Source organism: Mauremys mutica, chromosome 14 (assembly GCF_020497125.1).
Source record: "Mauremys mutica isolate MM-2020 ecotype Southern chromosome 14, ASM2049712v1, whole genome shotgun sequence".
NCBI lineage: Eukaryota > Metazoa > Chordata > Testudines > Geoemydidae > Mauremys > Mauremys mutica.
Window position 1 is genome coordinate 26,957,742 of NC_059085.1, and position 12,521 is coordinate 26,970,262.

Consider the following 12,521-nt stretch of genomic DNA (forward strand, 5'->3'; position numbering starts at 1 on the left):
CTGTTCCAAGAGGTGCAGCTTGAGGTGTAGATCCCTGGAAACTTGAGTATGTTTCTTTAAGGAGTGGCAAATGCAGCTCCTCTCCTTGATATGTCCTTCCTCAAGATGCAGCAAACAATGTGTGTAGGGATCGCTACTGGGAATAGATACCTCACACAAAGGTCAGTGCTTGAAGTCCGGAGAGTGCTGCATATCCCTGGAGCGTAGCACCACCAACTACACAAACAAATAAACTAGAAATAAAAATTGAAAACAATAAAGGAAACCTGACTAAAGGATACTAACTGCTAACTATGTACAGAATGAAATAAGCTAAGAGCTAGCTATATCACAGAAAAAGGTGTGAGGAGGACCACCCACGGAGTTTCAACTCAGCTGTGAGTGGTCATTGTCGATCCCTCAAGGTCGATGACGATCTTTCACAGGTTTTATTTTTTATTGGTCCTTTGGTGACTGAGGAGTCTGATCCTTGAACCACAGGCTCATTAGCAGACTTGCAGGTGATGTTGGAAGTCTGGGTTGGGCTGCAATTGCTGCGTGACAGTTGTCCGTCCTTTCTTTTCTGGCATTTTTCTGCAACCAGGGCAAGGCGATTTTCCTCAAAAATGGACATTTCCTCTCTGACAAGTCTTTGCCAGTTATCCATATCCTGGGCTACTGTCTCCCCAGTGTGTGGTGTCAACGCCACATCTCCTGATGTTTATCTTGCGAATGTCTTTAAAGTGTTTCTTTTGGCCTCCCTGCTTCCTTTCGTGAGTTGGGCGTACAGGTTTTTCAGGTGTTTTCTTTAGGTCACCCAAGTCTCACAGCCATAGAACAGAATTGGGATTACTACCACTTTATAAACTAAAAGTCTAGTGTGTGTTCTCATGTTGTGATTGTTGAACACCTGGTGAGACAGTCTGACAAAGGCAAGGCTGGCACAGTTCTTCATTGCAAATGTATATCTTCTTTGCTGGATCAGATGATTGACCAAGAGCTGGCTGGTGGAGAAATTTTGTTTTGCTGATGTTCACAGTTAGCCCTAGGCTTTTGTAAACTTCAGAGAAGCAATTAAGGGCTATTTGTAGATCTTCCTTTATGCAACTACAGCACAATCATCTGTGTATTGGAGTCCGGTTATTGTTGCCGATATTACTTTATTTCTGGCACAGAGATGAGAGAGGTTGAAGAGGTTGCTGTCAATCTGATATTGGATGCCAGTGCCTTGTGGTGGACTGTCTTGGGTTAGTGTTTTCGTAGATGCTAAGAAAATGGAGAAAAGGGTGGGTGTGAGTACACAGCCTTGTTTTACCCCAGTTCGGATGACGAAGGGTTCAGAGGTAGAGCCACTGTACAGGATGGAGACAGTCATCTGGTCGTGGAGGAGTCTTACAGTGGTGATAAATTTGCTTGGGCAACTAAACTTTGACATGATTTTCCACACAGCCTCATGGTTGACAGAGTAAAGGCTTTGGTCAGATCGATAAAGGCCATATACAACTCCTGGTGGTGGTGTTGACATTTTTCCTGGATTTGCCTGTGAAAATCATGTCGGTGGTGCCTTGTGTTGGTCTGAAGCCACACTGAGACTCTGTAAAAAGCAACAAAGAGTCCTGTGGCACCTTATAGACTAACAGATGTATTGGAGCATAAGCTTTCATGCGTGAATATCCACTTCGTCACTGGGACTCTGGAAATATTTCCTTTGCAAGAGGGAGCAGGCGATTCAGTAAGATTCTAGCAATAATCTTCCCAGTGATGGAGAGGAGGGCAATGCCTCGATAGTTGGCCCTGTCTCCCTTTTTGAAAATGGTGATGATGTTAGTATTATGCAAGTCAACGTGGATTTCTTTGGTGTTCCAGATTTTGAGGAGCAGCAAATGAAGGTTGTTAATCATTGTTTCTCCTCCCGTTTTCAATACTTCAGGTGGTATGCCATCACAACCTGGTGCTTTATTGTTCATTTGTTTAATTGCTTTGCAGACCTCCTCAGGTGTTGGTGGGTTGGCAGGAGTTTCCCAGATTGGGTGCTGAGGGATGGAGTCGATGGTGTTGTCAGTCACAGTTGATTCTCAATTTAGAAGCTTCTGGTAGTGTTCCTTCCAGAACTCTTTGATGGATTTGTTACCTTTAAGAAGGGTACAACCATCTTCAGATCTCAGCAGTGTGAGGCCACATGAGCTTGGTCTGTAAAAGGGAACTGAACGGAGTCCAGGTGGAGCCACCTTTTTATCATCTTTGGAGGGGCCACAAGGAAGTGCAAGGTGCATGCACTGCCCTGACAGGTACTGCTGCAGAAAGCTTTTCCAGCTCCGGTGTGCTGGGCACATACACACCTGGGTGAAATACATATTTGCATCCACTCAAATACATTTTTAACGTCCTGGGGCATGGGGGGCAGGTTGGACTTCAACAAGTTTCAGCTGGTCACGGTGAACTCTAGGCTCCCTTCTAGAATTCATCTCTGCCAGTTAGCATGTTAAAATCCACTGTGCACTGTCTGCATGTAGTAACTATTATGTTTTGAAAACTATACCTTTTATTCTGGCATGGACAGGCCCTTGTTCTCTGTAATGGACTCTACCCTGGGATAGTCTGCACTCAAGGTGCTTTCTCTCCACTGGTACTTCAGCATGTTGTCTGCACAGCATTCCTAGCTCCTGCTATCCCAGGAATCGAGCTCAATCTGGGTTTCTCAGGTGGTAGTGCAGAGAATTAAGTATTGGGCCACCATCCAGCCTTATAACAGTTTTCTTTCTTTCTAAGTGGCTGGAATATAAATAGAAAGGCAAAGAAACCTTCAGATCATAATGTGGTAGATATTTGTGTTTTTTATTATTATTTCAGCATTCAGCCTTTAATTTCCAACAGCAAGAGCGCTCCTGGGTTGTGGTTATGCTTTGGTGAACTTCAAGGCATCAAGGTTTTAATGCAGTGATGAGACAAAACTAAGGAGGGCTCAACTCTGAACTGCAGTTTAATGCCTTCAAGGTACCTGTCAAAAAGAGGGGCTGAGAGGGCAAAAGAAATAGAGATCAGAATATAAATTCTTTGACGTGTCACTTTTCCTTCATGCATTGCTCAGTTCAATGTTAGCTGTATTGATATATTTAAAATAATAAAAAAGCAAGCATATTTGAAGTCGCTAACCTTAAAAGTCAATTTGGGTTTGCACCTCTTGGAAATGGCCTCAACAGCAAGGGAGCCTTTGAAGGATCCTAAATAAAACTTAAATAAACTGGAAATAAAGCAGCTGAAGCTGCCTGCTGACTTTATTTTGGTCAAAGCATGTTGCTGTAAGAAAGTTCATCATAGATGCCCTTGGCTTTTGTTTGCACTATGCCACAGTCTGAGTGTGGTAGCCTACAGTATATGGTGCAAGACACATCTTCGTAATGTAGCTATTTGTTCTGGTAGTCAGCTACTGAGAGGAGGGTATTATCATGAGGTTGTGGCTGGCAACAGTGGACTAAGTCTTTCTATCCATTGATATTATACTTGTTTTGTTTTAAATTCTTATAAATGAACCCACATGCAAAAGTATAGGGAGTCATACAAAGTTCTTCATAAATAAAACAAACTCCCAGTCCAATCCAAGATGGCAGCCCAGCACTGCTCAGAACAGGAAGAGAGTAACTTGAATTTTCTGAGGCTACGGGAACCTGAAAGTTTTGTTGGTTTTTTTTGGCAGGGTGGCTGGGTCTGGCTTGCTAGTGCCCTTTTCAGTCACCGGAATCTGGATTTAATCACAGCAAGGCCACCACCGTCCTCATCAATCTCCAAGGAGATCACAGAACTTGGAGGCTATAACAGGGGATCTGTTAATCCTGGGATTTCATTAAAGGTTCAGGTTTTCTCCTCTTTTTACACCACTCCTTGCCCATATTTTCCATGTAATGCTCCTACTTCACAGGGACCTGTTGCACCCCTCCAGAACAAATTTCTTCAGATCCTGCACTGGCATTAGCATCCTGTTTTGACACTGTCTGTAAAGGCCCTTAGTTTAGTAGATTTCCTCTCATAGACCTGTGCTAAACATCATTCTGTCTTGTGTGCCATCTCTTCATTTTGGTCAAGAGTTAATAATTCTACATGTAAAATTAGCATCTTAAAAATGGACATTCCTCCAGCAGTGAATAAATATCCCAGTTCTAAACACGACTGTACAAGATAATAACCTTCTGTCTGTTTGTCATTAACAAATGATTGCCTAACTTATTAAAGATGAAAATGCAATTAAAATCACAACTAAGCTAAAGAGTGATGAGATTGAATACCCTACTTGCTGCTACCAAAAAGCGTTAATACTAAGATGTTTTAGGAGAGCAATGGAAGGAGAGCAAAGGCAGATTCAGTGATTTTTCCCAAAACTGAACCTCCATTTATCTCAGATCCTAATTCAGTCTTCTAGTTCCGTGAATTAGCTATCTCAGTCCACTCTGTAGTAGATAAGCATCCACATCACAAAGACCAACCCCACAACCAGAAAACTTCATGGTAATTTCATCTGAAAACCTAAGGCAAAAGACTATAGGACCCTTTCCTCTGATTATATAGCATTGCAAAGTTTTGTATTGCTGCACCTTTTCTGAGGATAAACACAGGAAATTTAGTCAAGATTTTCAGGCTCGTACTTTACAAGTACAAAACAGCCATGCCATTTCTTCGGAAAGTGTAACAGCTGTGACAAATTACTATGTACTGTACCACTGCACAGGATTTATATGATATAATATGGTGTGACCTAGAAAAATCATAGAGGAAGGAAAAGCAGTGTTCAGAAACATAAATAAGATGTGATAGCAAACCTGATTTCTTACCCTGCAGCTATATTCACAACTTAGATTACATATTTCAGATATAACATTTAATTTAAAGAAAGATGTGTGAAACTATATTCTTCATAAGCCTGCTCTATAAACAATAATAGCATCAATTGAATATCACCTATATTAAGTGGGAAAATCACACCAAATTCTTTTGAGCTTTGTGGGGCAAAAGGTTACTGTGAATTTCCAGTATTTTTGCAAGAAGGCTGTAAAAGTTAAGAAATATTGGGAACAGGAATTCTCTCAAAGGAAATCCTAAATGTCAGTTTGAAAGAACATGGAATTTGTACATTCTTCCTTTAGAAGCTATCAAAATGTCTTTAGTAAACAACAATAATTTTTGTTGGTTTGTTTTTTGGGGAAAACTGTCTCTTCCCAGGTTGTTTCCAGTGATCACTTTCTTGTAAATGTTAGGACAAACTGAGGAAGATGACAAGACAAAGAGATAAATGTTGAATGTCAAGAAGTTCGTAGACCCAGCAGTGTACTAGGAGTTCTTCTTCGAGTGATTGCTCCTATGCATTCCAGTCAGGTGTGCGCGCCGTGCGTGCACGGCTCTCCGGAACATTTTTACCCTAGCAACTCCGGCAGGCCGGCTGGCGCCCCCTGGAGTGGCGCCGCTATGGCGCTTATTATATACCCCAGCCGGCCCGTCCGCTCCTCAGTTCCTTCTTACCGCCCGTGACGGCCAGTTGGAACTGTGGAGTGCTCTCTGTCCTCCACAACCCTAGCTCTCGCTACTTTTTCCTGTATATAGTTCTTTCATTACTTAGTGTAGATAGTTCTCTTAGTTAGTTAGTTAATTAGTTTTAGGATAAGGATAAGGGGGGTTTCCCCTCCCTTTCCTCTCCCGGTGCGGGCTCATGCCCAAGGCACCGGGCTTTAAGCCCTGCGCATCTTGCCAGCGGTCTATGCCGGTAGGGGATCCGCACGACTCCTGCCTCCATTGCCTGGGGGAGAGTCACAGGACAGATAAGTGCCCTATCTGTTCCGCTTTTAAACCCCGAACGCGTAAGGAGCGGGACATTCGGTTAAAGCAGCTCCTAATGGAGGCGTCGCTCCAGCCCCCGGCACCGTCCGTGCCAGCACCGAAGACTGCATCGGTGCGGAGCGCACCGGCGGCCCCGAGCCGCTCCGGCACCGAGGCTCCGCGACCTCAACCAGCGGCGCCGAAGGCCCGGCACCGCTCCCTATCACCATCCAAGAAGCGCAAGCTGGCGAAGGCAGCTGCCAAGTCCCACGCTGAGGGCCCAGCAGCCAAGCCAATCCCGCCACCTGCGGTACCAGCGGTGGCCGTGCACAGGACGTGCACCGTGCCGTTGACTCCGGCTCCGCAAGGGCCGTCGAGTCCAGCACCGCCATGCTCCCCGGCGCTGACCGTGGTTGAGCTCCGGCTGCCATCCACGCCTGAGACTTTCTCTACGGCGCGCGAGCTCATAGAGCTCACAGAGGCACCGAGCCTCCGGCCCCCGGCACCGCCGGTGCGGGCTGTTGTATCGGCGGGAAAGCCGGCGATGATGATCCGGCCCACTTCTCCGGACGGACGGCACAGACGGTGCTCCCGGTCCCGGTCTCGTTCCCGGTCCCGACGCAGGTCACCGTCCCGCCGCTCAAGATCCCGGCACCGCTCACCATCGCGGTACCGGTCGCCGTCCCGACGCCGGTCGCAGTCCCAGTACCGTTCAACATCGCGGTACCGGTCGCACTCCCGGCATCGCTCCAGGTCCCGATCGCCTTCGCGATGGCACCGACGGAGGTCTGCTTCCCGGCACCGGTCAAGCTCCCGGCACCGCGGCGGACGTTGGTCTCGGTCACCATCCCAGTACCGTGATGACCGGCACCGATCCTCGGCACCGTCCGGGGCCAGACTGCCTCTTTCGGCGGCGCAGTCCGTTAGCGCCTCTGCACCCCCATGGCCAACCCGCCCCGCGTCGGTCGCTTCCGGGGCAGACAGCAACGGGCACCTGCCACCTACTCCGCAGGGTCAACCTCAGGGTGCACAACAGTGGGGCTTCTGGGTCCCCTGGGCCCAATACGGGACTTAGGGGGTGCCTTTTCCTCCAAGAGCCCCTGCCTCCGAGCGCAGGGTACCGGAGGCCACCGTCAGTCGACCGCCCCCTTTGCCACCGGCTTCGGTTTTGATACCGCCTGACCCCCAGAGGCATCCTCAGCCCGAGCCAGCTGACCAACCCTTAGAAGATCCCTCAACGAAGGCTGTGGTCCAGGGCTTGTCTTCGTCGTCGTCACCAGACGAGGCGGTGGCCGGAGCATCTGCTAAATATCCTCCACCAATAGAACTGAGGGCCCACCAAGACCTGCTTCGCCGCGTGGCGAAAGCAATAGATCTCCCCGTGGCGGAGGTCCAGGAGGACGAGGACCCAGTGACAAACGTCATTGGAGTGGAGGCTCCCGTACGGGTGGCCTTGCCGTTCATCAGGACAATCCAAAAGAACGCCAACACACTCTGGCAGTCGCCGGCGTCCATCCCTCCTACTGCCCGCGGGGTCGAGCGCAAGTACTCGGTCCCCCCCACGGGATATGAGTACCTGTATACTCACCCGACCCCAGACTCGTTGGTCGTGCAGTCGGTCAACGACAGGGAGCGGCATGGTCAACCCGCCCCTGCGCCGAAGTCTAAAGAGGCGAGGCGGATGGACCTGTTAGGCCGCAAGGTCTACTCTGCCGGCAGTCTGCAACTGCGGATCGCCAATCAGATGGCCCTCCTCGCCAGGTACGCATATGACATCATGGTGTCCCTGGCGAAGTTTACAGAGCTGCTCCCAACAGCCTCCCGCCAAGAGTTCTCGGCGTTGTTGGATGAGGGGAAAAAATCTTCCAGGTCCTCCATCCAGGCCGCTCTTGACTCTGCGGACTCGGGAGCTCGGACCCTAGCCTCAGGAGTGACGATGCGCCGCATCTCCTGGCTGCAGTCCTCCACCCTGCCACCGGAGGTGCAGTACACGCTGCAGGACCTGCCGTTTGATACCCAGGGACTGTTTTCGGACAAAACCGATGCCAGAATCCAGACCCTGAAGGACGGTCGCGTCGCCATCCGCACCCTCGGGATGCACACGCCGGCAACACAGCGCAGGTCCTTCAGGCAGCAACCCTCACGGCCTTTCCATCAGCCTCAGTACCGCCCTTACAACAGCAGGCGGACGGGCCTGAATCGCCGTCGACCATCCGGCAACAGGCGCAACCAGGCCCAGGCCCCTTCCAAGGCCCCTCAAGGGTCCAAACAGCCCTTTTGATGGGACGCCCGAGGACGGCCCATCACTCTCCCTACCGGATCCTACCCTTCTGTTTTACAACCGCCTTTCCCATTTCTTTTCGGTGTGGTCCCAAATAACAACGGACAACTGGGTGCTTCAAACAATCCAGTCGGGATACCGCCTTCAATTTGTTTCGCCCCCCCCGCTCCCACCCACCCTCCCTGTCCCTCTTCAGGGACCCCTCTCACGAGCAGCTCCTCTTACAAGAGGTCCAGACTCTGTTGAGCGTGGGTGCCATAGAGGCAGTGCCTCCAGACAGGCGGGGCAGGGGATTCTATTCCCGTTATTTTCTCATCCCCAAGGCGAAAGGAGGGCTACGTCCTATCCTGGACCTTCGCGAGCTGAACAAGTACCTGCTCAAACCCAAGTTTCGCATGGTCACCCCGGGGACCATCATTCCCTCTCTGGATCCGGGAGACTGGTTTGCCGCCCTCGACATGAAGGATGCGTACTTCCATGTCGCGATCTACCCTCCCCATCGACGCTACCTACGTTTCGTGGTCAACAACGTACACTACCAGTTCGCAGTGTTACCATTCGGCCTCTCCACTGCACCGAGGGTGTTTACCAAATGTATGGCAGTGGTTGCCGCAGCCCTCCGCCGTCGTCATATCCACGTCTACCCGTATCTCGACGACTGGCTGGTTCGCGGAAAGTCTCGGCGGCTGGTGAGGGACCAGTTGACAGAAATCCTGTCCCTATTTCAACGACTCGGTCTTCTCATCAACGCCGAGAAGTCCTCATTGATTCCGTCGCAGCGGGTGGAGTTCATTGGAGCGGTTCTCGACTCCACGTTGGCCAGGGCTTGCCTACCGCGATCTCGGCACCAGACGATGGTCTCCCTCATCCGAGACCTCGTCACCTTTCCTACCACGACGGTGCGTTCCTGCCTCCGCCTCCTGGGCCACATGGCATCCTGTTCGTATGTTACCGCGTACACGCGACTCCACCTCCGCCCGTTCCAGTCTTGGCTAGCGTCAGTGTACCGCCCGCATCGAGACCCTATCGACATGGTGGTCACGGTCACCAAGCCAACCCTCAAGGCCCTCAGCTGGTGGCTAGACTCAGACGTCGTGTGTGCGGGAGTCCCATTTCACCCTCCTCGCCCATCCGCCACTCTAACCACGGATGCCTCAGCGCTCGGCTGGGGAGCTCATCTGGGTGACCTTCACACCCAAGGTCTTTGGTCAACCCAAGAGCTCGCTCTGCACATCAACATCCGCGAGCTGCGAGCGATCCGTTTGGCGTGTCACACCTTCCGCGCCCACCTGCAAGGCCGCTGCGTGACAGTGTTCACGGACAATACGACAGCGATGTTCTACGTGAACAAGCAGGGTGGAGCTCGCTCCTCCCTCCTTTGCAAGGAAGCACTGCTCCTGTGGGACTTCTGCGTGACCCACTCCATTCACCTGGAAGCGTCCTTTCTTCCGGGAGTGCAGAACACTCTGGCCGACCATCTCAGCAGGTCGTTCCTCTCCCACGAGTGGTCTCTCCGTCCAGATGTCGTGCACACAATCTTCCGGAGGTGGGGCTTTCCCCAAATAGACCTATTCGCCTCCAAGGAGAGCAGGAAGTGCCACCTGTTTTGCTCGTTCCAGGGTCGCTCGCCGGGCTCCCTGTCGGATGCCTTCCTTTACTCCTGGAAGGATCACCTCCTCTACGCCTTCCCTCCATTCCCGCTCGTGCACCGAGTGCTGCTGAAGCTTCGGAGGGACAGAGCCCACGTCGTACTCGTAGCTCCGGCCTGGCCGAGGCAGCATTGGTACACCCTGCTGCTCGAGCTCTCCGTTCGGGATCCCATCCCCCTTCCATTATGGCCGGACCTCATCACTCAGGACTTCGGCAGACTCCGCCATCCGAACCTGTAGTCCCTCCATCTTACAGCTTGGTACCTGCGTGGTTGACCCACGCAGAAAGGGACTGTTCGGCAGTTCAGCAAGTCCTGCTAGAGAGCAGAAAGCCTTCCACTCGCACCACCTACCTTGCGAAATGGAAGCGGTTCGCACTCTGGTGTGATCAACGAGGACTCAATCCATTCGTAGTCCCTGTCCCTACTATCCTGGACTACCTCTGGTCCCTTAAGGAGCAAGGTGTGGATGCAATTGGACGGTACTGGCCTCCGGGAGCTATCCCAGAGTGCTCCATTATGACCGCTCTGGACAGCACTCTCAACTCCGATGCACTGGCAAGGTAGACAGGAAAAGCCCTGCGAACTTTTGAATTTCATTTCCTGTTTGCCAAGCATCGTCAACTGATCAGCACAGGTAACCATGCAGAGCTCATCAGCAGAGGTAACCATGGAGTCCCAGAGTCACAAAAGAGCTCCAGCATGGACCGAATGGGAGGTACTGGATCTGATCACTGTATGGGAAGACGAATCCGTGCTATCCGAACTCTGTTCCAAAAGACGAAATGCCGGAATATTTGAAAAAATCTCAAAGGGCATGAAGGACAGAGGTTATAACAGGGACCCGCAGCAGTGCCACGTGAAACTTAAGGAGCTGAGGCAAGCCTACCAAAAAAAACAGAGAGGCAAACCCCCAGACATGCCGCTTCTATGATGAGCTGCATGCCATTCTAGGGGGTGCCCCTACAACTACCCCACCCCTGTGCTTTGAGTCCATCAATGGACTCTCATGCAACAGGGATGCAGATTTAGGGGACGAGGAGGAAGACGTTGAAGTTAGCCGACCAGGAGCACCCATGTCTGCCCAGGTGACCCTGACCGACCTCACCGAGGCCGGCTAGGAGCAACCAGGAGACAGCAGCAGATGGCACAGTATGACTGCTAACCATCTTTGCCAACTTGAAAAGGCAAGGAGCTGCTGCTGTGTAGCACTGCAGCACCACATCTGTCAGCAGCACCCAGGAGACGTACAATGACAGTGAGCTGAGCAGGCTCCATGCTTGCCGTGGTATGTCGTCTGCATGGGTAACCCAGGAAAAAAGGCGAGAAACGATTTTTTGCCATTGCTTTCACGGAGGTGGAGGGGGTCTGATGAAATGTACTCAGAACCACCCACGACAATGTTTTTGCCCCATCAGGCATTGGGAACACAACCCAGAATTCCAATGGGGGGCGGAAACTGGGGGACAGCTACCACAGTGCAACGCTCCATAAGTCAACGCTAGCCTTGGTACTGTGGACGCACACTGCCAACTTAATACACTTAGTAGGGGGACACACAAACAACAGTATCAAATAGATTTCTAAAAAGTCGACTTCTATTAAATCGACCTAATTTCATAGTGAAGACATACCCTGAGTCTCCAAAGAAAAGTACGGCTGAGAAAATCCAGCAGTCTCACAGAGAGGACTTTGCAGCTATGAAGGACTTTCAAACTACCAAGTTTCATCTTTTATCTCAAGATATAAATGGGCTCTCTAAAGATGTGGGGGAAGTCAAGGCTTATTTGACCTATTTAGAGAACTATGAAAAACTGCCATTGAACTGAAGGATGTTAAAAGGGAGAATGCTTCCATAAGGCATGGACTAACCCAGTCTTGAGGAAAAGCGAGATCTTGAAAACAGATGACACAGGAGTTATTTGTGGTTAGTGAGGATCCCTGAAGGGCTGGAAGGAAAAAACACATGACTAGCTTTCTCCAGAACACAGTCTCTGAGATACTAGAATTAGATCCCGGCTTGCCACCCCTGGAGATTGAAAGGGCTCATTGAGTGGCAGAGGCCAGGAGAGGGAACAAGAATCCTAGACCCATCACCTTTAAAATGCTAAGGTTTAATAACAAAGTTAAGAGGATATCTGCTGGTAGGAAAAAAGGAATTCAAGTACAGGGATTTTAAATTTTCTTTGTATCTAGACTGATCGGTAAATTTAAGCAAGACAGAAGCATTTAATGGCATCAAACAAGCTCTCAGGTGATAAGATATTAATACAGCTCAGATATCCTCTGAGTTTCATAATGAAGCTGACAGACACTGTGAAATACTTCAGTACCCCCAGCAAGCACTACAGGAACTGAGATCAGATCTCTGTAAGGGTAACAGCAAGATTCTCTCAAAGGAAAAGAAAGAGGAGACTTTAACCCTTGAAGAACAAGGAACTGTGACTTCAAAAACCAGGAAACTCATGTACATATATTTGACACATCTGTTATATTTAATAGTGTTATAGGATATAATCAGTACTGTTAGACATGATAGTATAATATTTCAATATATTGATACACCAACATATGTATATCTATATATTCATAGTAACTATATTATCATTATCTCCTTATTTCTACTTATATTTATATCTCTATTTATAAGTCTATTTAACATAAGACCCTAATAACTTCAGAATGACCATACTGAGTCAGACCAATGGTCCATCTAGTCCAGTAGCCTGTCTTCTGAAAGTGGTCAATGCCAGATGCTTCCGAGGGAATTAAATGTATCAAGTAATTCACCCTGTCATCCAGTCCTAGCTT

General features: G+C 49.7%; 2 protein-coding genes across 5 annotated transcripts in view; one reads left to right on the plus strand and one right to left on the minus strand.

Moving 5' to 3' along the window:
* TDRD12 (tudor domain containing 12) overlaps positions 1-12,521 on the plus strand; it is a 246,959-nt gene that overhangs the window by 229,584 nt on the left and 4,854 nt on the right. The gene's annotated exons all lie outside the window — the stretch shown is intronic.
* The window catches only part of CEP89 (centrosomal protein 89), a 120,741-nt gene that overhangs the window by 7,753 nt on the left and 100,467 nt on the right, over positions 1-12,521 (minus strand). Inside the window, exon 20 of one of the 4 annotated variants that reach the window (XM_044987033.1) lies at positions 2,869-2,993. The exons of the other annotated variants lie outside the window; for them this stretch is intronic. Coding sequence (XP_044842968.1) covers positions 2,981-2,993 — 13 coding nt within the window. The 3' untranslated portion in view covers positions 2,869-2,980. Of the gene's footprint in view, positions 1-2,868; positions 2,994-12,521 lie in introns of those variants that run through there. 4 annotated transcript variants of the gene reach the window in all.